The following is a 21,783-nucleotide window of genomic DNA, read 5'->3' as shown; positions in this document are numbered from 1 at the left end:
GGCGGTTCATTCCGCTGTGGCGACCCCGGAATAATAAAGGGACTAAGCCGACAAGAAAATGAATGAATGTATTATAATTAAGAAATTATGTCGGCAGTTTTTGAACAGTCATGGGTTAAAAAAAAAGACTTTGGGTTTAATTCAAGTAATTATCATAGTACATTTAGTTTATTTCTTGTATATATTATTATAAAAAGTTTTTTTCAACTTATTTTACTGTATCTATTTCTTTATGTAGTATATGCAGTAAAAATATGGTAGCTACATGGTAACTATAAAAAACCTTTTTATTTTTTTCAGAATCATTGATTAATTGCTTCACAGAGTACCTGCGGGGTCTTAAGAAAAGATTGAAGTCTTAAATTTGATAATCTCAAATTAAGGCCTTAATAGCCTTATATTTTGTATACAAAGTCTTGGATTTTTGTTACAAAGGTCTTATTTTAATCATTTATTATTATTATTTTTTTTTATCATATTATTTTTTAGAATTAATTTACTGTAACAAAATCAAGTGTTACCAATGTAGGCTAATTAAAAATTAATGCAGCGTAAGGTTGAGTGCACCTCACGCTCCACATCATAGCAGAAAATGCGAATGCGTGCACACCCGTTACTATGGTTACTAGGCAAGTGAGGTAAAGAACAAGATAGTTGCTAGCCTAGTTTGTTGGCTAAAATTGTGTCGGCTAAAAGTGTTGGTTTAATCCGCCGTGGCCAAGGAATCGGAATTACGTTTGGGTCAAGCCTGTGCCGGGAAATGACCGCGACCCCTACCGCTGTTTGGTTGCCGGAAATCTTTCAAGCTAGCGACGATGGGTGTTACGGCCCTGGACTCCCATATGAGGGGTGCCACACACCACCTGTAGTACTGCTAGTCAGCGCCAATCACCTATTGTGCAGTTCTGTGCTATCAGTAATGAAGTAGTGTCTACAATAGAAGCATCGCCACCACAGCCAAGGAACATCCTATCTTAACTGTGGCTCAACACCAACTATGCGGGCAGAGGTGATGTGGGTACTTAAAACAATCTCTGAGCACCACTCTTACACATTAAATGAGAACATTACCAAGGTTTATTGACTCCAAGGTTGCAGCTACATTCTCGTGTGGAACAAAACTGCATATATTACTAAATTCGCATTGGCTCCTTTTATAACTAAAGAACTGACTGACCAGGCCAGTGAGGCCAATGGGTTTGTGGTCCAGTTTGATGAGAGTCTCAATAAGAAAAGTAAGCAGTTAGACCTTCATATTCGCCACTGGGAGGACGACCACGCTGTTGCGTATGTATTAAATATAACTGATAATTGAAATAAAATGTTTTATTTTATTCAAGTAGCCCACTTGTACATAATTATTTTCTAGGGTTCAAAATTTATACAGGTTTGACATTTTCCCCTCATACTACTGTCAGAATGGGTACGAAGCTGGCATTGAATTTCATTTGAAATGGTGTTAAAGTCTTAAAAAGCCTTGAGTTTCATTTAAAGTATCCCGGGGGTCCACTGCGTCAGATGCAATATGGTTTTAGCTGAAAAGTGCTATGCATTGACTCTTTTTAAAATAACGATTCTCCAAAATCTGAAGGAAAAAAAAAGTTAGCAGATTTTGAATGTATTATTAGGGTGAACATTAATATTATATGAATATTATATCTTTGTATATAATTTTCTACATATACATATATAATATGCATTATATTTACACACACACACAGTAATATTTGTCTTCTCACTTGTTCGCAGATGGACTTACTTCAAGAGTTTTATGAAACCACACTGGAAGCGTTAAAAGATGCCAAAAATGACAGACTTTGGTTTAAAACTAACACCAAGGTTTGTGCTTATTCTGTATTTACGTTTATTTTATAGATATTAACGCTTGCTTTGCCAGAACATTACAAGCTGACTATAGTTCTGTTGATTCCTAATAATTATAGTAATACAAGCAAATGTTACCGCTCCATTCACACGGGGCTTCAGCGTCAACGATTGACTGAAGGCGTGTCTGAAGTTGGGGCTGAAGCAATCGTCATAGAAGCGTCAGCCAATGAAATTCAGCAATAGGCCACTGTCTAGCTGGTGTATTTGCATACAGCGATCTGATTGGCTGACGCTTCCGTTGGAGCTTGAAAAGTTGAGCTAGTCGCAACTTCTGCAGCGAGCAACCCCTCTGAAGCGGCGCCGATGGATCCCCAATGCAGTTCGGCAACGCCTGACGTCACCCATTCAAAGTGAATGAGAAGCGTTGATGCTGACGCCCCTTGTGAATGGGGCGTAAGAGTCTGTGTCAATACTCACTTTTAAGACTATTGCAAACCTCTCTGTTTCATGCAGCTGGGAAAGTTGTACCTGGAAAGAGAAGAATTTGGAAAACTTCAGAAGATTCTCAGGCAATTACATCAGTCGTGTCAGGTATAGTAAATGATCTAAATAGAAAAATAGCATTCATAAAAGGTGCTGCAAATATCTGAAAGTGGTCGATGTTGTTGGTTTAGACGGATGACGGAGAGGATGACTTGAAGAAGGGCACTCAGCTTTTGGAGATTTACGCTTTGGAGATCCAGATGTACACGGCACAGAAAAACAACAAGAAGCTCAAAGCCCTTTATGAGCAGTCATTACACATCAAATCAGCCATCCCACATCCACTCATCATGGGAGTCATCAGAGGTGTGTTGCATGTTTTTAGTCTAAATTGTTTAATTGCTTCTCAAAGGTTTATTTGTTTTTTTGTTTAATTTTCTTTTGTAATTCAGATTTGTGTCTGCGTGTCTCAGATTTGGTTTGTCTTGTTTTGTGCACGATTAACAAGTCCTCTAATTCTGCTTGGTTTTGTTTTTTGTTTTTTTGCATGATTAGAATGTGATTTAGTTTTGTTTTTGTTTATTTTTTGATTTGTTTAATTTTAGTTTTGTGCATGATTATAATGTCCTCTGATTTAGTTTTTTGTTTAGTTTTGACTTGTGAAATTTGTTTTGTTTTTTTGTTTTGTGTATGAATAGAATGTCCTCTGATTTTGTTTGTTTGATTTTGTTTATTTTGATGTGTGTAAAATTTGGTTTGTTTTTGTGCATGATTAGAATGTGATTTAGTTTTTTTTTTTTTTTTCTACTGCGTTTAAAATGTTTGCTTTTTTGTTTTGTTATGTTTGTTATAATTATAATGTCCTCTGATTAAGTTTTTTGTTTAGTTTTGACTTGTGTGAAATTTGGTTTGTTTTTGTTATTTTGTGCATGATTAGTAAGTTCTCTGATTTTGTTTGTTTTATCATGTTTTTGGTTTATTTTTGACTTGGGTGATTTTTTTTTTGTTGTTGTTGTTTTGTACAAGATTAGAATGTCATTTGGTTTTGTTTTTAGTTTATTTGTGTTTAAAAAATGTTTTGTTTGGTTTAGTTTTTTATTTATCTTTTAATTTTTGTTAAAGTTGTTTTGTTTTTGTTTGCGCATGATTAGAATGTTGTTAGAATGTGTTTTGAGTATCTTTTGTGTTTAAAACATGTTTTGTTTTGTGCATGATTATAATGTCCTCTGATTTTGTTCTTTGTTTAGTTTTGACTTGTGAAATTTGTTTTGTCTTTTTTGTCTTGTGCATGAATAGAATGTCCTCTGATTTTGTTTGTTTGATTTTGATGTGTGTAAAATTTGGTTTGTTTTTGGGCATGATTAGAATGTGATTTTAGTTTTTTTTTTTTTTTATGTGTTTAAAATGTTTTTTTTTTTTTTGTGCATGATTATAATGTCCTGATTTCATTTATGTTTAATTTTGATTTGTGTGAAATTAGTTTTTTGCTTTGTGCACGATTGACCTCTGATTTTGTTTGTTTGATCTTGTTTTTTTATTTATTTTTGATTTGTTTTGTTTTTGTTTTTTTGCGCATGATTAGAATGTTGTTAGAATCTTTTTTGTCTATTTATTTGTTTAAAACTTGTTTTGTTTTTTGTTTTGTGCCTCGTTAGAATGTTATCTAATTTTTGTTTATTTGGTTTTTGTCTGATTGGAAAGGGAGTTTGTTTTTTTTGCTTTGTTTACACTTATGCTTTATTGACTTTGTGTGAAATTAGAAAGTTCACTTTTTTATTACATTTTTATTTGTGTGCAAATGTAGTTTTTTTGTATATAACTGGAATGTTAGACATTTTTTGGTGAATTTGTGAATTTGTTTCTTAAATTGAAAATGCTTTTTTTAAATGATTTTTGTTCTCGTGTTTAGTTGGTCAGTTGGTTTTTGTTTAAAAAACAAGAACATTTTTGTTTATTTAGACTTGTTTTGTGTACAGTTTTTTTTTTGTTTTATTTCTATTTAAAGTTTGTTTGCTTTTTGTTTTGCAAACAATTTAAAAGTGTTTTTTCTTTAGTTTGGTTTGTTTTGTGCACCCTTGCAAAGTTGTTTTTCTTTAGTTTGTTTGTTTTTGTACAGTTGTTTTGTTTTATTTTTTAGTGTGTTTTTATTTGGTTTTTGTGGGCGTGTAATTGGAAAAGTGTTTTTTGTTTTAGTTATTCTTGTGCATTTAGTTGTTTTTTGCTAAAATTGAAAGTTTGCTTTCGGGTTTTGTTTTTGCTTTTTGGCTTGGTTTGTGTACAGTTGTAATATCTTTATTTCTATCAGAAAGTTTGTTTGCTTTTTTTTTTATTTACAATTTATTGACAGTTGTTGTTTTTTTCATTGGTGCGGTTTAGTCGCAAAGTTGGCTCATTATTTTATTTTTTATACAGCTTGTCTACTAATCATCTTTAACTTGTGGCTTGTTCTCTACAGAGTGCGGCGGTAAAATGCACCTGAGAGAAGGAGAGTTCGAGAAGGCACATACAGACTTTTTTGAAGCGTTCAAAAACTACGATGAGTCCGGAAGCCCCAGACGAACCACTTGTCTGAAGTACCTGGTCCTGGCCAACATGCTGATGAAGTCTGGAATCAACCCGTTTGATTCTCAAGAGGTACGGCTGCACAAAATATCGTTTCTGCATCGATATCGCAATGTTCACACCCATAAAGTCATATAGCAGGATGTGCAATGTTGAGTTGGGATTATATTTGGTCAGCACTGCAGTTCAGAACACATGAGATTTGTGGAGTCACTGTAGAGTTTATCCATAATATACAGGGCTTGGACAATGAAACTGAAATGTCTGGTTTTAGACCACAATAATTCATTAGTATGATGTAGGGGCTCCTTTTGCGGCCAGTACAGCATCAGTTCTTCGATTTTGAGCCATTGTTCTTGCAGAATAGTGGCCAGGTCACTATGTGATGCTAATGGAGAAAAATGTTTCCTGACTCGCTCCTCCAAAACACCCCAAAGTCACTCAATAATATATAGATCTGGTGACTGTGCAGGCCATGGGAGATGCTCAACTTCACTTTCATGTTCATCAAACCACTCTGTCACCAGTCTTGCTGTGTGTGTTGGTGCATTATCATCCTGTTACACAGTTTTGAAACATTGTGTGCGCATGGTCCTCCAGAATGGTTAGATTTTTCTTGGCAGTAATGCGCCCATCTAGCACGAGTATTGGGCCTAGGGCAGGGGTGCCGAAACTCCTGGGCACCCCTCCAGGGTTCCAACCACAATCAGACACCCAATCAAGCTCTTACCAGGCCTTCTAGAAACGTCCTCCCATGTATGTTGAGGCAGGTTGAAGTTAAAATCTGCAGGACACCAGCCCTCCAGGACCGAGTTTGGACACCCCTGGCCCCTGAATGCCATGATGTCGCAGCCCAAAACATCGCTGATCCACCACCATGCTTTACTCGGGGCATGCAACAGTCTGGGCGTTACGCTTCTTTGGGGCTTCTCCACACCCTAACTCTCCTGGATGTGGGAAAGACAGTGAAGGTGGACCCATCAGAGAACAATATATGTTTCATATTGTCCAGAGCCGGAGATCTCCACTGCTAGCATCATTGAAACTGACATTTGACATTGGCAAGAGTGACCAAAGCAACCATGGCCATATATTGACCCTGTGGAGCTTTGGTGGAAACAGCAGCGTTAAGGTGCACATTTAATTCTGCAGTGAGTTGCAGCAGCTGTGGCTGACCACCAGGCTGATCAAATTTAGCCATGAAACCTCCAACACTAAATTGACCAGTGTTTCAGTTTCGTTGTCCAACCCCTGTAGTTAAAGTTAATCAGTTGTTTGTGTTTTTTTATGCAGTGTCATGTTACACTTGGATTATTCATTTTCTGTGCCTGATTATTGTTAGACTCTCTAGAAAAGCACAAAGCACTGTTTATTTGGCTTGTATCTTTGCTCTCTTGTTTTTATCTTAGCTCGTAATTTGTTTATTGTATTTTTAAATGAATGAATCTTTCCAAATAGAGCCTTTTAAGCCATGTGGCGCAATTGTAAAATTCATATTTCAATATATATCACAGAAAACTGCAATCTCCATTTTATTCCAACATCGTGCAGCCCTCATATGCACATACTTTTACCATTTAGCAACTTCTGTTCCTCAGAAATGCACAAAATTGTTGATTCCTTATGAGTCTGGTTACAGAAATGTGAATGTTTGTAGTAGGGATGCAACGATTAACCGATTTGACTGCGATTTAATTCATCAAGGTTAATTAATTGTAAAGGCTTCTAAACACCGCGGCATGGTACAAAATTGCTGCAACAAAAAAAGCTATGCCAACTGTGCGCTAGTTTAAGGTTCTGAGCTTGTACACCGAGGTTAACACACGCACACAAGGTTTAACTATAGCTGATGCTATTAACTAAGGGCCGGTCACATTTTGCATCTTTTGGATGCGCAAACAAAACACTCGCGCCTTTTTATACACATTTCTACTCGTATCCATAAAGGAAAAAAATACTAAATAATAATAACTAGCATATTTGTAATATGGTTGAATATGGTTGAAAGTGCCTTTAAGACAGACTACCAGCAGTCTTTGACTACATTTGTTATCTTTAAAAGGGAAATACTTCCATTTACATGGGAAAATACTTATAATAGATTTACATTTGAAATATTGTTTGTTTGTTTGTTTATTTATTTATTATTATTTGTTTATTCATTCATTTTTTTATTCATTTATATGCTATTATTTATTTGTTTATTTTTTGCTTTATTATTTATTTATTTGTTTATTTGTTTGTTTAGTAATTATTTATTTATTTAGTTGCTTTATTTTTTTGGTTAGTTATTATTTATTTGTTTGTTTATTCAGTAATTATTTATTTGTTTATTTATTTAGTTGCTTTATTATTTATTTAGTTAGTAATTATTTATATATTTGTTTGTTTATTTAGTAATTATTTATTTTTTTATTTATTTGTTTATTTATTTATTTAGTTGCTTTATTATTTATTTGTTTGTTTGTTTATTTAGTAATTATTTATTTGTTTATTTAGTCATTTTTTAAATTGATTTTCAGTTTAAAATTATTACTTGTTTAAATGTCAGAAACTTTTTTCACTTATTATTAAGTCCAAAGAGAAATGGACTATTGTTTGTTCATAATTATTATTTTGTGTTGTACAGAATTATTTGGTTACTAAGCAACAATAAATAACACTTCAAAATATAAGGAGTTGTTTCCCACAGATGGGTTGCAGCTGGAAGGGCATCCGCTGTGTAAAAACTTGCTGGATAAGTTGGCGGTTAATTGCGCTGTGGCGACCCCGGATTAATAAAGGGACTAAGCTGACAAGAAAATGAATGAATTAATGAATATAAGGAGTTTTCATGTGATTTTAGAAACTAGTAGTTTTAAAATCAATGAATGCATAATAACCCTGAAACCTATAATCGTTGCATCCCTAGTCTGAAATCTATAATGTAACTAAATAAACTGATTGTGTTTCTGTGGTTCTATGACTAGGCGAAACCTTACAAAAATGACCCAGAAATTCTAGCAATGACAAACCTGGTAAGGTAAGGTATCACCCCTGTTCTATTGTAGCTTGGTATTTAATCTGAAGAAATTAATTTAATGATTAATTAACCATTTAATGATTAATTAACAATTAATTAATCATATCAATTGACTATTGATATGATTAAAATCATAACAATACAATAATAATAATGATATTTGCATATTTTTAGTGCCTACCAGAACAATGACATCACAGAATTTGAGAAAATCCTCAAGACGAATCACAGCAACATAATGGACGACCCCTTCATCAGAGAACACATTGAGGGTCAGTACGGGTGCCTGAAATGGACACACACTTCTCAATAATCTCATTCAAAACTCAAATAAGTCAGAAAAGTGCATGTGTGGAGTCAGAAAGTACATGTGTTTTTGCTTTCTCTTTAGAGTTGTTAAGAAACATAAGAACACAAGTGCTCATCAAACTGATTAAGCCTTACACTAGGATACACATACCATTTATTTCAAAGGTAAACTGATTATGTTGTGCTATTATAATATATTTGAATATAAAATGCTGTATTGGTTGAAACGTTTTTTCATTTAATGTTTGTTTGTTTTTAGGAATTGAATATCGATGTCGCAGATGTGGAAAGCTTGCTTGTGCAGTGTATTTTAGACAAGTAAGTTTGAATCCTTTTAATGATAACATGTTTAATAATTACAGGTTTGATATTGTACAATAATCTAGTTTTGAGACGTGTTTCGCCACAAGAAGTGACAATGTCATGTAGTTATGGCCAAATATTGAGATTGGAATATTCTCGGTTTTCTCTGAATTGACTAATTTAGTTAATTATATGGTTGAAAAAAAAAAAAACAATAGTTTTTTTTATTTTTATTTTGTATACAAGTATTGATATTTCTTACCATTTTAGAAATTAAAATCAGCTTAAAATGGAAGATATTTTCAGACATGTTTCTATTCACTTTCAGACATAACAATGTTTTAACTTGAGAAGGGTCACAAAATACTTTCATTTTCAACAAATGAATTTTTATTTTTACCAGTTGTCATCTTGATGGACAATTCTAACATTCATTAGTTGGACAAAGTATAGATAATTATGGTAATGTTTGAATAACAATAAAATACAGGATTATATACGTACACCGAGACGCTCTGCATGTATACCCGATATTTTCATGAACTAATTTCTCATTCAATTCAGTTTTCTTCTCTTTTGTGTACAGTTGAAGTCAGAATTATTAGCCCCCGTTTTTTTCCCCAATTTCTTTTTAACGGAGAGATTTGCTGTCATCAAGGCAAAGATAAAATAAATCAGTTATTAAAAATGAGTTGTTAAAACTATTATGTTTAGAAGTGTGTTGAAAAAAATCTGCTCTCCGTTAAACAGAAATGGGGTAAAAAATAAACAGGGGGGCTAATAATTCAGGGGGGCTAATAATTCAGGGGGGCTAATAATTCTGACTTCAACTGTATATACTTGATTATTTACTTAGTAATTGATTAATTACTTATTTACTCATGTATTTAATTTACCTACTTATTTACTTGCTTATTTATTTACTTATTTACGTATTTATTAACTTATTTTTTACTTGTTTTTATTTATTTGCATATTTATTTTTTATGTATTTACTTATTTACTTGTTTATTTACTATTTATTTGCATATTTAATTTTATTTATTTATTTGCTTAATTATTTAGTTCCTTGTTTATTTACTTGCTTATTTTACTTGTATTTACTCAATAATTTGCTTATTTTTGTATTTATTTACTTATTTGTTTACTTGCTTATTTATTTGCTTGCTTATTTACTTTTGTATGCATATTTATTTTTGTATTTATTCACTTGCTTATCTATTTGTTTATTTACTTATTTTCATATTTATGTTTTATTTATTTACTTGTGTATTTTTACTTGTATTTACTTAATCATTTGCTTTTGTATGTTTTTTACTTATTCGTTTGCTTGCTTATTTATTTACTTTATTTGTTTATGTATTTTTGTATTTACTTGTTTATTTTCTTATTTGGATATTTATTTTTATTTACTTGTTTATTTGTTCATTTATTGTATTTACTTAATTATTTGCTTATATATATTTTTACTTATTTGTTGTCTTGCTTGTTTATTTACTTTATTTGTTTATTTACTTTATGCATATTTATTTACTTATGTTTATTTACTTATTTGCATATTTTTTAAATTTAATTGTTTATTCATGTTTTTGTATTTACTTAATTACTTGCTTATTTATGTATTTTTTTTACTTGTTTCCTTGCTTGTTTATTTTATTTGTTTATTTACTTAATTTATGCCTATTTATTTTTGTATTCATTTACTTATGTTTATTTACTTATTTGCATATTTATTTTTAATTACTTGTTCATTTACTTGCTTATTTATTTGTATTTACTTAACTATTTGCTTGTTTATGTTTTTTTACTTATTTGCTTGCAGGTTTATTTACTTGCTTATTTACTTAATTTATGCATATTTATTTTGTATTTATGTACTTGTTTATTTACTTTTTTATTTGCATATTTTGTATTTTTTTTTATTTAATTACTTGTTTATTTTATTTGTATTTACTTAATTATTTGCCTTTTTTGTATTTATTTATTATTTATTTGCCCGTTTGCTAAATATTATACATCGTTCTTTCAGCACAATCAATGGTAGAATTGACCAAGTCAATCAGCTGTTGGAGCTCGATCACCAGAAAAGAGGCGGAGCCCGATACACGGCTCTGGACAAATGGACCAATCAGCTGAACTCTCTCAATCAGGCCATAGTCAGCAAACTGGCTTGATTTCGACACCGAAGATCCTGGGGGAAAAACAACAACAAACAAACTCACCCATCGGGCAACCGGACAAGCGCAGGCTGTCAGTGACGTTAACTTACTCTCAAGCCCTTTACTCCTGCCATCACACAATCGCATGATGGGGGAGCGTCGTTTGGCTAGTTTGTACTTTTACAGCTGTAGTCCATTTTAAATGTCCTTAACACAAAAAAGCGGAGGTTCCCACTGGATGTCTGCTCTACTGAATTGTTAGGTCTCTAATATGAATATGTTTGCATTACCTGGAAAATAAAAGTTACTTTAATTGCACATATTGGCACTTGGCAGACATTGATAAGGCAAATGTTTGTCTTTATTGAGGACGGGTTTGTGAAAATGAATCATTTTATTTGTTGAACTATCTCTTGTCAGAGTCAGCATGTTTTATTTGGTTCGCATAAAGCTCAGCTGATGGGTTTTGATGTCACCGCGCTACATGCGTACGCAGGAGTAGCTAAAGTGCGGTCATTGCTCGATTTTTCTCTCACTGAACATTACAGATATGTTCAATCGTAATGCTGTTCTGTTTCACTTTTCAACAGTAAAATAAAGATGCATTTGTTGCTTCAGCAGAAAAAATACAACAAGTGTCTGTTATAGTTTGTGCTTTTAGGTGTGATGAGCAATTGGATTCTTTAAAACTAGATTGGAAAAATAGAAAATAAAACACTCCATAATTAAATATATATAGTTAATAATAAACTAATATTACGCATATCAGATTTATTCTGAACGATGCAAAAAAAATATGCACAGCATAATCAGCTTATGTTGTTGTGGACTAATCAAACATTATTGGCAATGAAGTTTTACATACAGTTCTGAGTAATAAATAAACAATTTAATTGAACTACTTGTACCAAAAACAATTTTAATATACTATTGCAGATAATTTCATTATATTAATAAATAATTTATTTTGAGCATGTGGTGCTTATACATCAGACAAATATTAAAAGATTGTCTATATACACTGACTGGCCACTTTATTAGGTACAGGTGTACCACTTGCTACAACCGAGGTCTGCAGAAGAGCATCTCTGAACACACAACACGTCCCACCTTAAGGCGGATGGGCTACAGCAGCAGAAGACCACACCGGGTACCACTCCTGTTAACTAACAGGAAGCTGAGGCTACAATTCACACAGGCTCACCAAAATTGGAAAATAGAGGATTGGAGAAACGTTGCCTGCTCTGATGAGTCTCGATTTCTGCTGCCACATTCGGATGGTCGGGTCAGAATTTGGCCTCAACAACATGAAAGCATGAATCCATCCTGCCTTGTATCAATGGTTCAAGCTGGTGGTGGTGGTGTAATGGTGTGGGGGATGTTTTCTTGGCACACTTTTAGTTCCAACTGAGCATCATGTCAACGCCACAGCCTACCTGAGTATTGTGGCTGACCATGTTCATCCCTTTATGACCACATTGCACCCATCTTCTGATGGCTACTTCCAGCAGGATAACACACCATGTCATAAAGCGTGTATCATCTCAGACTGGTTTCTTGAACATGACAATGAGTTCACTGTACTCAAATGGCCTCCAAAGTCACCAGTTCTCAATCCAATAGAGCACCTTTGGGATGTGGTGAATGGGAGATTGGCATCATGCATGTGCAGCCGACAAATCTGCAGCAACTACATGATACTATCATGTCAATATGGACCAAAATCTATATTGGAAGGAATATTTCCAGTACCTTAAATCTATGCCACGAAGGATTAAGGCAGTAACAAATGATACACACATACTGTTCGCTATATGGATTGCAAAAACTTTGAAGCTCAATATCTCAAAATCACTCCGAACGCAGAGAGAACCTTATAATTCCAAGGTGACGATGTGCACTTACGACCTAAGATGTAATGATAAAAATATAAGAAATGGGTTTCAGTAAAAGAAATGACGTTTTCTTTGGAATTCTCTAATAGATCATATTGATTGGGGAAAAAGCTTGGCTCTTGGACCTAACAAATTCTGTGTTCCCAGAGGCGGACTGGGACTAAAAATCAGCCCTGGCACTGTAGCCACACCAGCCCACATTACCACACCGACACAGCCCCATCCACGGACATTTACTACTTTTATTGGTGTACAGATGGTGAAATAATATAAGCAGTGCCATATGTAATAGATATTTAAACATTTAGTGTGTGTGACTGGAACAAAAACAACCCATTTATGACAAATTTATACATTTTTCATTTCATTCATTCATTTTCTTTCCGGCTTAGTCCCTTTACTAATCTGGGATCGCCACAGCGGAATGAACCACCAATATATCCAGCATATGTTTTACGCAGCGGATGCCCTCTAAGCTGCAACCCATCAATGGGAAACCCCTATACACACACATTCACATACATGCACTACAGAAAAGCTGCATGTAAAAACAATACATACATATAAAAAAACCCTAAAAAATAGCACACCGGCCCACATTTAAAAAATGGTCCAGCCCTTCTGGCATTTGCCAGAATTGCCGGATGGCCAGTCTGCCAGTGTGTGTTCCCAACAAAGTTAAAGAACTACACTTAAAAGTGTAATAATATCTACCCCACAATGGAGATGTGTCTAAATTTGGTTATCCTAATTAAAATTGTTTCTTCTGCAACTCAAATATTGAATCGATTGATCATCTTTTTTGTCAAATATCCACATGGTAATGTTTTGGTCGGATTGATCCGTTTTATTACATTAAAATGCAAGTTTAACATTAATTTTTCCATGTGTGATATAATTTGTTACTTTTCTCATGACAAACATAACATATCATATATGCTATTTATTTATTTTAATTGGTAAATATTTTATATTTATAAAAAATATATAATTTAAATTAAAATATAATAATAAAATAATATTTTATCATCATTTTCATCCGCTTATCCAGGGCCAGACTTCCCTCTCCCCAGACACTTCCCCCGGGGGGAGGCGTCCCCAGGCCAGGCGATAGTCATCACTACCCAATTTGCTAAATTTTCTTTGGCATAAATTGTTTAATTACTACATTACAAAATGTTTATAGTTAAAAAAAGTGTAAAAACTGAAACTTTATAAAGGCAGTAAATATTATTAAGTTAATTTTGCCTTTTTTTAGTAGTATTGTTTATTTTCTTTGTATTTAAACGTCTTTATTTCCTTGTTTATTATTGTACTTGATGTCATCCGATGTTATGGTTATTAATATGATTATATTGTTGAAAAACGATTTCAGTTCCTGCCGAGAGGGCGTATTGTTTTGGTTGACACGTGATCTGAGGTAACCATTGGCTGTAACGTTGACATGACGTCCTCCCTCCCCTCAACCAATCAGAACCCTGGAGTTTTGCCGCTGTTTAGAGCGCCATGTTTCAATGGTCCCTCTGTTATCAACACATTTCCTGCAACATCGCTTTTAAAACTACTTTCCTACTCAACAAACATCCGCGGACGCTTTATTTATCGTTATTTCATGTTAGTATTGTCGCTTGTTGAGCTGGAGAGGCACTGTAATGTTCCTTATACAAACTCTTCATGTTGGATTACGTTACTGTGTTAATATAAAACCCAGGTGACTTTATAACTGACTAAAAGGTAAGCAGACAACATAATAACGTTACTAGTCTTGTTTGAGTTAACTAGCTTATAAACTAGTGGTACATTGTTTAGTTTTACTGCTTCAAAAGTGCGAGTAATGTGTTATGCTGCTTAAAGTGAAGTCAACTCTAGATGGGATACAGGTGAGGATACTCGTATCAATATAACGTTAACTTTAGCATAATTTTTTAAACACTAACATTACAAGTCTAATAATTTTCACATTAGGTTGAGGGTTGGGGTTGACGTTAATAAAATACAAGTAATAGTTAAGTTTATAAATAATATAAATAATTATCGTTAACTTCCGGCCACAGATGTATCCCTTCTAACAACCGGTTACCGAGAAACGATATTGCTTAGCAATGTTTTATAATGCCGTCTAATGTTTACACTGCAGTTGCTTTGTGTTTATCAGCGAGTCTGGTTAAATGAGGTTTAAACGGATGCGATTGTCGGTCATTTCCTGTCTCAGTGTGTCATTTCTTCTCTCAAGTCTGCAGGATGTCTATTGATTTCGACAGCGCTGCTTTACAGACCCAGCAAGAGGAAGAGGAGTACGATCAGGAGGATTATGCCAGAGAACAAGAGGTATCGAGGCCACTTACTGAACACATGTTTCACAAACATCACACTGACATCTGTCATCATCTGTAGTGAAACCACATCTGCTACACTTCATAAGTGGACACAGTTCATATACAGTTCATATTTGCTTTGTCAGGGTAAATCAAAGTGTAAATGTTGCATATTAGTGCAGGGCAGGGGTGTAAAGAGTACTGAAAAATCGTGCGTAAGAAAAGTAGCATTACCTGCCTAAAAATGTAGTGCAGGTAGAGTAACTATCTTTTTAAAACATTTCTCAAAATATGAGTAAAAAATAGACCTTTTAAAAGTACTCATAATGAGTAGGGAGTATTACGCTGTGAAAAAGCTGATGATTTACATGTAATTTGTGGATGTGTAAACGTAACATTCTGTAGTGCATTTAGTTATTGCCCAGCAGGCACACAACGTCATAAGACGTTAATATTAGGTTAGATTTAGGTTGTGATGTCAGGTGACCAAAATTCAATGTCTAGCCAGCGTCTAAGCATTATTTTGATGTCTAATAACGACTTCAAATGACATTGATATTTGGTTGATTTTAGGTTGTGCTGGAAAGTGACCAAAATCCAACGTCAACCCAACATCTTAAACCAGGGGTGTCCAATCTCGGTCCTGGAGGGCCGGTGTCCTGCAGATTTTATCTCCAACTTGCTTCAACACTGCTGCAAGGATGTTTCTAGAAGCCTAAGAGCTTGATTAGCTAGCCCAGGTGTATCTGGTTGGGGTTGGAATTAAACTTTGCAGGACACCGGCCCTCCAGGACCGAGTTTAGACACCCCTGTCTTAAACCAACGTCATATTGACATCAAACACTGACATTTATTCGTCAGGTGTGGCAACCAAAATCCAATGTCAGATAGACGTCATATTGCTAACATCCACACATCATCAAGCTTTAACTTTATTAGATCCAACATCTAGCCAAGATTTTAAACCAACGTCATATTGACGTCAAATACTGACATTTATTCGTCAGGTATGGCAACCAAAATTCAACGTCTGATAGACGTCATAGTGGAAACGTCCACACAACGACAAGCTATAACATCATCAGACGTTGATATTCGGTTGATTTTTAGGTTTGATGTTGGACACGGACGTCGGCCTGAAGTTAAATTCTGATGTCAACTTGATTTTAATTTTCAAACAAAATGCAACGTCCCCATGACGTTGAGGTACAACGCCTATTTGATGTCATGTTGACGTCTTGTGTCTGCTGGGTGTTTAAGGCAACTTTTGGTCGTCATACAGTAAACATCCATTATCCTTTCATCAGTGACATGCATCTAAACAGTCTTAATGCATGTAAAGATTTTAGACGTCTTCTTGGACACTTTTAATGCTTCCAAACAGTTTGCTGCATTTATAAATCGCACATGTCTTGAGGTTGTTCAATATGATGCGATTTACTTTTGATTGGTCAGGAATCGCAGAACGGATTTTTCTAATCTCCATAGGCAAGAAAGATAAAGTAGTGACTGCAGGTTGAAGAATAGTAGTGGAGTAAAAGTACCAATACAGCATTAAAAATGTACTCAAGGGAAAGTAAAAGTTCACATTTATAAAACTACTTAATAAATTACAATTCGTGAGAAAAACTACTCAATTACAATATTTGAGTATTTGTAATGAGTTACTTTACACCACTGGTGCTGGGTAAACACTTAAATATATATATCACCTCAGTTGATCACCCCTTATAATGCAATCTGGCTATCAACTGCTATATAAATATCTCTTTATAATTTTTTGTCAGGAGAAAAGTAAGACTTGAACCATCCTGAAGATGACTTGACACCCCATTACCTGACGTAAATAAGTAATTAAAAAAACGGCAGTTCTAAAAGTTCCAAAATGGAAATGTAAAGACACCTATTTATGGGTGTTATGCTTAGGCCAGACTGAATCTGCAGACATTTTTTGCTATTTCTGTTGAGAATTTTATAATTAAAAAAAAAAAATGCTGATTGTTGTGGAATTATTTTGGGAGTATCATAACTAAGAACTTAATATATGAATTAATAAAATAAAAAAATATATACATTTTTTACTTTTTATTTAATGTTTACAATGCAAATCTAATTAGATTTAACAGACTATATTTTTTCAGCACATTTCTAAACATAATTGTTTTAATAACTTATTTCTAATAACTGATTTATTTTATCTTTGTCATGATGACAGTAAATAATATTTGACTAGATATTTTTCAAGACACTTCTATACAGCTTAAAGTGACATTTAAAGGCTTAACTAGGTTATTTAGGTTAACTAGGCAGGTTAGGGTAATTAGGCAAGTTATTGTATAATTATGGTTTGATCTGTGGACTATTGGAAAAAAATAGCTTAAAGGGGCTATTGTTTCTGTTCTTTAAAATGTTGTTTAAAAAATTAAGAACGGCTTTTATTATAGCTGAAATTAAAACAGATACAACTTTCTCCATAAGTAAATATATTATCAGACATACTGTGTAAATTTCCTTGCTCTGTTTAACATAATTTGGGAAATATTTAAAAAAGAAAAAGTTGAAGGGGGGGCTAAAAATTCTGACTTCAACTGTATATATAGCAGAAAAGCTAAATATTGCAATGTCAGTTTTTTTTCTAAAGCCTAATAGACATTGTGTTGTTTAATACAAGACTCTGAGGAAAAGCAGTGCATTTTTTGTTTAATTTTTAAAAGACATTTGTAATAAACTAAAGTCACCACATTTCTTTATTATCTTCCTTTATTCTAGCCGAAAAAAAAAAACAAAACAAATAAGAGTTTCTCCTGAAGAAAAAATATTATAGGAAATACTGTGAAGGGTTTTTTGCTCTGTTAAACATCATTTGGGAAATATATTTGAAAAAGAAAAAAAAATCACAAAAGGGCGAATCAACTGTAGCTTCCTAAACATATTATCCAAAAAGTTACACAAGTCATCTTGTTAAATTGCATGCTTATCACAATTAATATTGCAGAAAAACAAAATATTGCAATGTCAGGTTTTCCGAAATTGTGCAACCCTAATAGACCGCGTTCAAGGTATACCGCGGGTTGGAAAAGTCAAGGATTTAAAAACGACATACCGTTCCTAAGGTACGAGTTAGATTTTTCATTGACATTTTTTTTTAGTTTTTAAGGACAACAGTATCTCCAGCAGAAAAGATCTCCAAATAAACTGTTTTAAAATGGTAAAAAAACAGTGTTTTTGAAACTAACGAAGACAGCAGAGGTCAATAATTAATTTCAGTTATTTAGCCTGACATGTTTACTGCTCCAAAATATTATAAATGTTTTCCAAGGGATGCATGATATATTGACGACCATATCGTTATCGGTCGATAAATGCTATTTATAAGACTATCAATATCGAACCGATGTCTAAATTAGCAGATAAATTACGTAATTGTACAGAACTGCCTGCCTCGCGCATGCGTGGGCGGAACGTGTTCAGACTTGTCCTGTGCACTATAATGGAGCTCTCCTTACATTGTTTATTCCTTAAAAGTCTGTCCTTTATTCATGTGGTATTGTTGTGCGTTAATTACTCAGTAAGATACCATGTTCCTTATTGTAGATATGTTTGATAGAGTGTCATTGTGTATTTTGCTTTAAATTGCCTCAGGAAAAAATGTTACATGTCTAAACATAACATCAGCGATGCACACATGCTAAACAACTTGTTGGATTGTTTGTAATCTAATATAGTTATAAAGTTCAGTTATCGATATCGGCCAAAAAATCCATATCAGTGCATCCCTTCCCAAATTAAAATAAAGCGTTCAATGGGAAAAAAAGTTTTAGTTTTTTACCCTGAAATTTAAAAAGAATCAATTTTAGAGAAGTAGTCACAATACCGTTAAACCGTGATATTTTTATCCAAGGTTATCATAACATCAGAATCTTCTTCCGGCCCATGTTTACATTGTGTTTGTAATAAAATACTCTACATGGGGAGAAAAAGCAGCGCATTTCTTGTTTTAATTCATGACAGAATTTGTGATGTACCCAAGTCACCATGTTTATTTATTTAGCATTTATCCTTTATATTTCCCATGAAAGTCCTATTGGGATTAACAAAAATCAGGGAGTCGACCCCAAATAAATCTGACTTTCTCATTGTTATTAATCTGACTTAAAAATTCTGTTCCTGGTCAAAAGCAGCTACAGTGTTTCTTTTTAAAAGGCAGATCTTGTCCAATCAGAAGCATTTGTTTTGACTCTCCCGACAGCCATCGGCAGCATGAATGAACGTTTGCTGCTATTGGTGCATGTGCAATGCGGTCAGGTGTGTTTGCTCTCTCATATAGCCTGTGTTTCCACTGCCTTGAACGCTCAGCGCTTATTACTGAGAGACAACTCACACCAGTTTATCTCAGAGCAAACATTTACTCTGATTGGAGGTATAAACTGAAGACCGTTTCGGGACTACGCTCAGAAAATAATCATATGCAGTAAATATCGATGTGCGCATCACATGCACCATCAATTTTTTGCACACCGGCTGTTTGTGTTTTCTTTTCCATCAGAGGAGGAATGTTTCTGCTCCAGTTAACTGAAACGTATATTCTGACCCCCACAATGGGCCGACCTTAGTCAGGACAAACGAGCACAGCATAGTTCCTCGCTTTCTTTTTTCTCGAGTTATTCATATGACTCACTCTGCTGCAATCCAGTATTCACACAATAGTCCTTCAGTATGTTATTGAGTGCAAACGCTCCTGCTGTAACTCTTTTAGGAGTGTAAATGCGGGAAAGTGTGATCTCCGAGGATGTGCGAGTCATCAAGCGGGAGTTATGGAGGGTGAGTTTGACTGATACTGAGCTGTCACGTCTGCTGTGTATTATACTTGGGTAAAGTAGATGTGTTCTGGGCTCCTTTAAGAAGCCTGCAGGCCATGTGTTGGTGCGAGAGTTCAGCATGGCTGTAACCGGGCGGGTGTGTGTGTTTTTGTAAACGGTTGCTACGGGCCCTGCAGTGAATCGGTTGCTCGCACATGCTTGATTCATTTCTCATAGTTTCTCTGTAAACTGTATAATGTAAAGAGAAATCTGCTTAGCATTTACATTCAGATGTTAACCAGACACTGTAAAATAAATGCTGGGTTCCACACTATCAATTTGTGTTGGGACAGCTTAACTTTATCTTTTTTTATCTTGCAAATTTAAGTGGAATGAACATAAAACAATTAAGTTGTCACAAAAAACCCTCAAGAATTTTGTTTTAGCTCATTTTAAATAAGTAGTTTGACAAACATGTATTATTTTGAGGATATATAGATATGGTTTATTAAATATATTATGCTATTTTTGATGATTATGAATGATTAATGCTGTTTTAACGTCATTTACTTCATTTATTTGTGTATTCTCTGTGTTTGTGTTGTGTTTGTATACAGTTTTTATTAACTGAGGCTACCAAAAGTTATTAATTTGTGAATTAAATATATATATATATTTTAAGTTTGTCTAATGATAAGGCTATTAAAAGTGTGTAACATAGACAGAGGGTGAAAATATTTAATACAATTAAACATGTAAAGTGACTTGAATTGAAGCAATACAAACTAACACAAGTGTACACATTAAATTGCATCCAGAAAGTATTCATAGCGCTTGATGTTTCATCTATTCTTTTCACAGATCATATATAGTTAATATTAAAACAGTTGTCAGGTGGTGAATGTTTTGTGGTTTAATATTCAAAGACACTTCATAGTTTTATCATTATTACAATAAACTTATGATTAATTTAATCTAAAATTCCCCCTTGTAAAAGTCTGCACAGGCCAGCTGGGGAGTAAAAAGCACCTCATTTTGCGTGGCTGTAGCCTTGAATGACTGATTAATTGATTGACGTTTGTTTGTTTGTTTGTTTGTTTGTTTGTTTGTTTGTTTGTTTGTTTGTTTGTTGGTTTAGCTCCACAAGCTCCTGACGGATCTCCCTGATGATATGCTGGATGACAGTGCTGACTGCTCCTCTCCAGAGCTCAACCACTCCACCTGCAGTCATCCAGAAGACAACAACAGGTACGAAAACACATTCGCGATTAATCTCATCCAAAATAAAAGATTATAAAAGATATATATATATATCTTTTATATATATATAGTTCTCAGCATAATTGAGTACACCCCATTTTGAAAAATATATTTTTATCATTTTTATTTTGCAAGTAATATTTTAGTCTATATTTTAGTATAGAAATTGACAGATAGCACAATTAAATTTAAGCAAAATAATGCAAAAATTAAAAAATTACAACCTACAAAATTTCTACAAAATTTTACTTTTTTGCTTCTCTTGATTTTTTTTTCTTCTCTTTTTAAAATTTGTATTTATAATTTTTCTATAACATATACATTTGGGTGGACTAGTTTTTGGACCGTTATCATAAGGTATTTTGTTAGATTAGCTTCAGATTTGGCTTCAGTACTAACAAATCTAATGTATATGCACACATATTAAATTGTATTGCTTCTTATTAAAAATATGAATTTAAAAGAGACATTTGTGAGGGGTGTACTTATATATGCTGAGCACTGTGTGTATAAATATAAATGCAGAAATGTACAGTATATTTGTGAGAAAACGCTTATTAATAATTCTAATTAAATATATATTAAAGGCAAATAAATCTAAAAATATGTGAATTTGTTTTTATTTATATACACACAATATTTATACACAGCGAGTATACAAGTATACATACGAATACAAGCTTTTATTTTGAATGTGATTAATCCCTTGAAGACTGACCTGAAGTACATGTTTTAAAACAGTCATAAATGTGCTTGTCTTTCAGACCACAACAGGCCTGGAATGTGCCGCAGTGGGAGCATTCAAGACCTTCCCATGAGGAAGTAAGTTTATTAGTTTCAGATATAACA

The 21,783-nt window shown here is 33.7% G+C and overlaps 2 protein-coding genes across 17 annotated transcripts in view; both read left to right on the top strand.

Moving 5' to 3' along the window:
* cops2 (COP9 signalosome subunit 2) overlaps window positions 1-21,783 on the top strand; it is a 218,010-nt gene that overhangs the window by 4,555 nt on the left and 191,672 nt on the right. For 2 of the 5 annotated variants that reach the window (XR_015525629.1, XR_015525628.1), the window contains exons 5-8: window positions 1,750-1,839; window positions 2,341-2,418; window positions 2,502-2,676; window positions 4,766-5,338. Coding sequence is in view for 2 of the 5 variants with exons in the window: in XM_087310626.1 (XP_087166752.1) it covers window positions 1,750-1,839; window positions 2,341-2,418; window positions 2,502-2,676; window positions 4,766-4,944; window positions 7,842-7,894; window positions 8,069-8,166; window positions 8,286-8,368; window positions 8,463-8,521; window positions 10,536-10,680 (960 nt within the window). In the remaining 3 variants the exon portion in view is untranslated. 5 annotated transcript variants of the gene reach the window in all.
* The window catches only part of cep152 (centrosomal protein 152), a 47,986-nt gene continuing 40,235 nt past the window's right edge, over window positions 14,033-21,783 (top strand). For 6 of the 12 annotated variants that reach the window (XM_087312517.1, XM_087312516.1, XM_087312511.1 and 3 more), the window contains exons 1-4: window positions 14,033-14,294; window positions 14,794-14,888; window positions 20,813-20,922; window positions 21,699-21,756. In XM_087312517.1, the coding sequence (XP_087168643.1) occupies window positions 14,802-14,888; window positions 20,813-20,922; window positions 21,699-21,756 (255 nt within the window). In that variant the 5' untranslated portion in view covers window positions 14,033-14,294; window positions 14,794-14,801. Of the gene's footprint in view, window positions 14,295-14,793; window positions 14,889-19,223; window positions 19,697-20,812; window positions 20,923-21,698; window positions 21,757-21,783 lie in introns of those variants that run through there. The other 6 variants (XM_087312519.1, XM_087312518.1, XM_087312515.1 and 3 more) reach the window with 1 other exon arrangement.

This window comes from Danio rerio, chromosome 25 (genome assembly GCF_052040795.2).
Source record: "Danio rerio strain M-AB ecotype USA chromosome 25, GRCz13ab, whole genome shotgun sequence".
Lineage (NCBI taxonomy): Eukaryota > Metazoa > Chordata > Actinopteri > Cypriniformes > Danionidae > Danio > Danio rerio.
The sequence above is the reverse complement of the archived record's forward strand: the minus strand, read 5'-3'. Positions and strand labels throughout refer to the sequence as shown.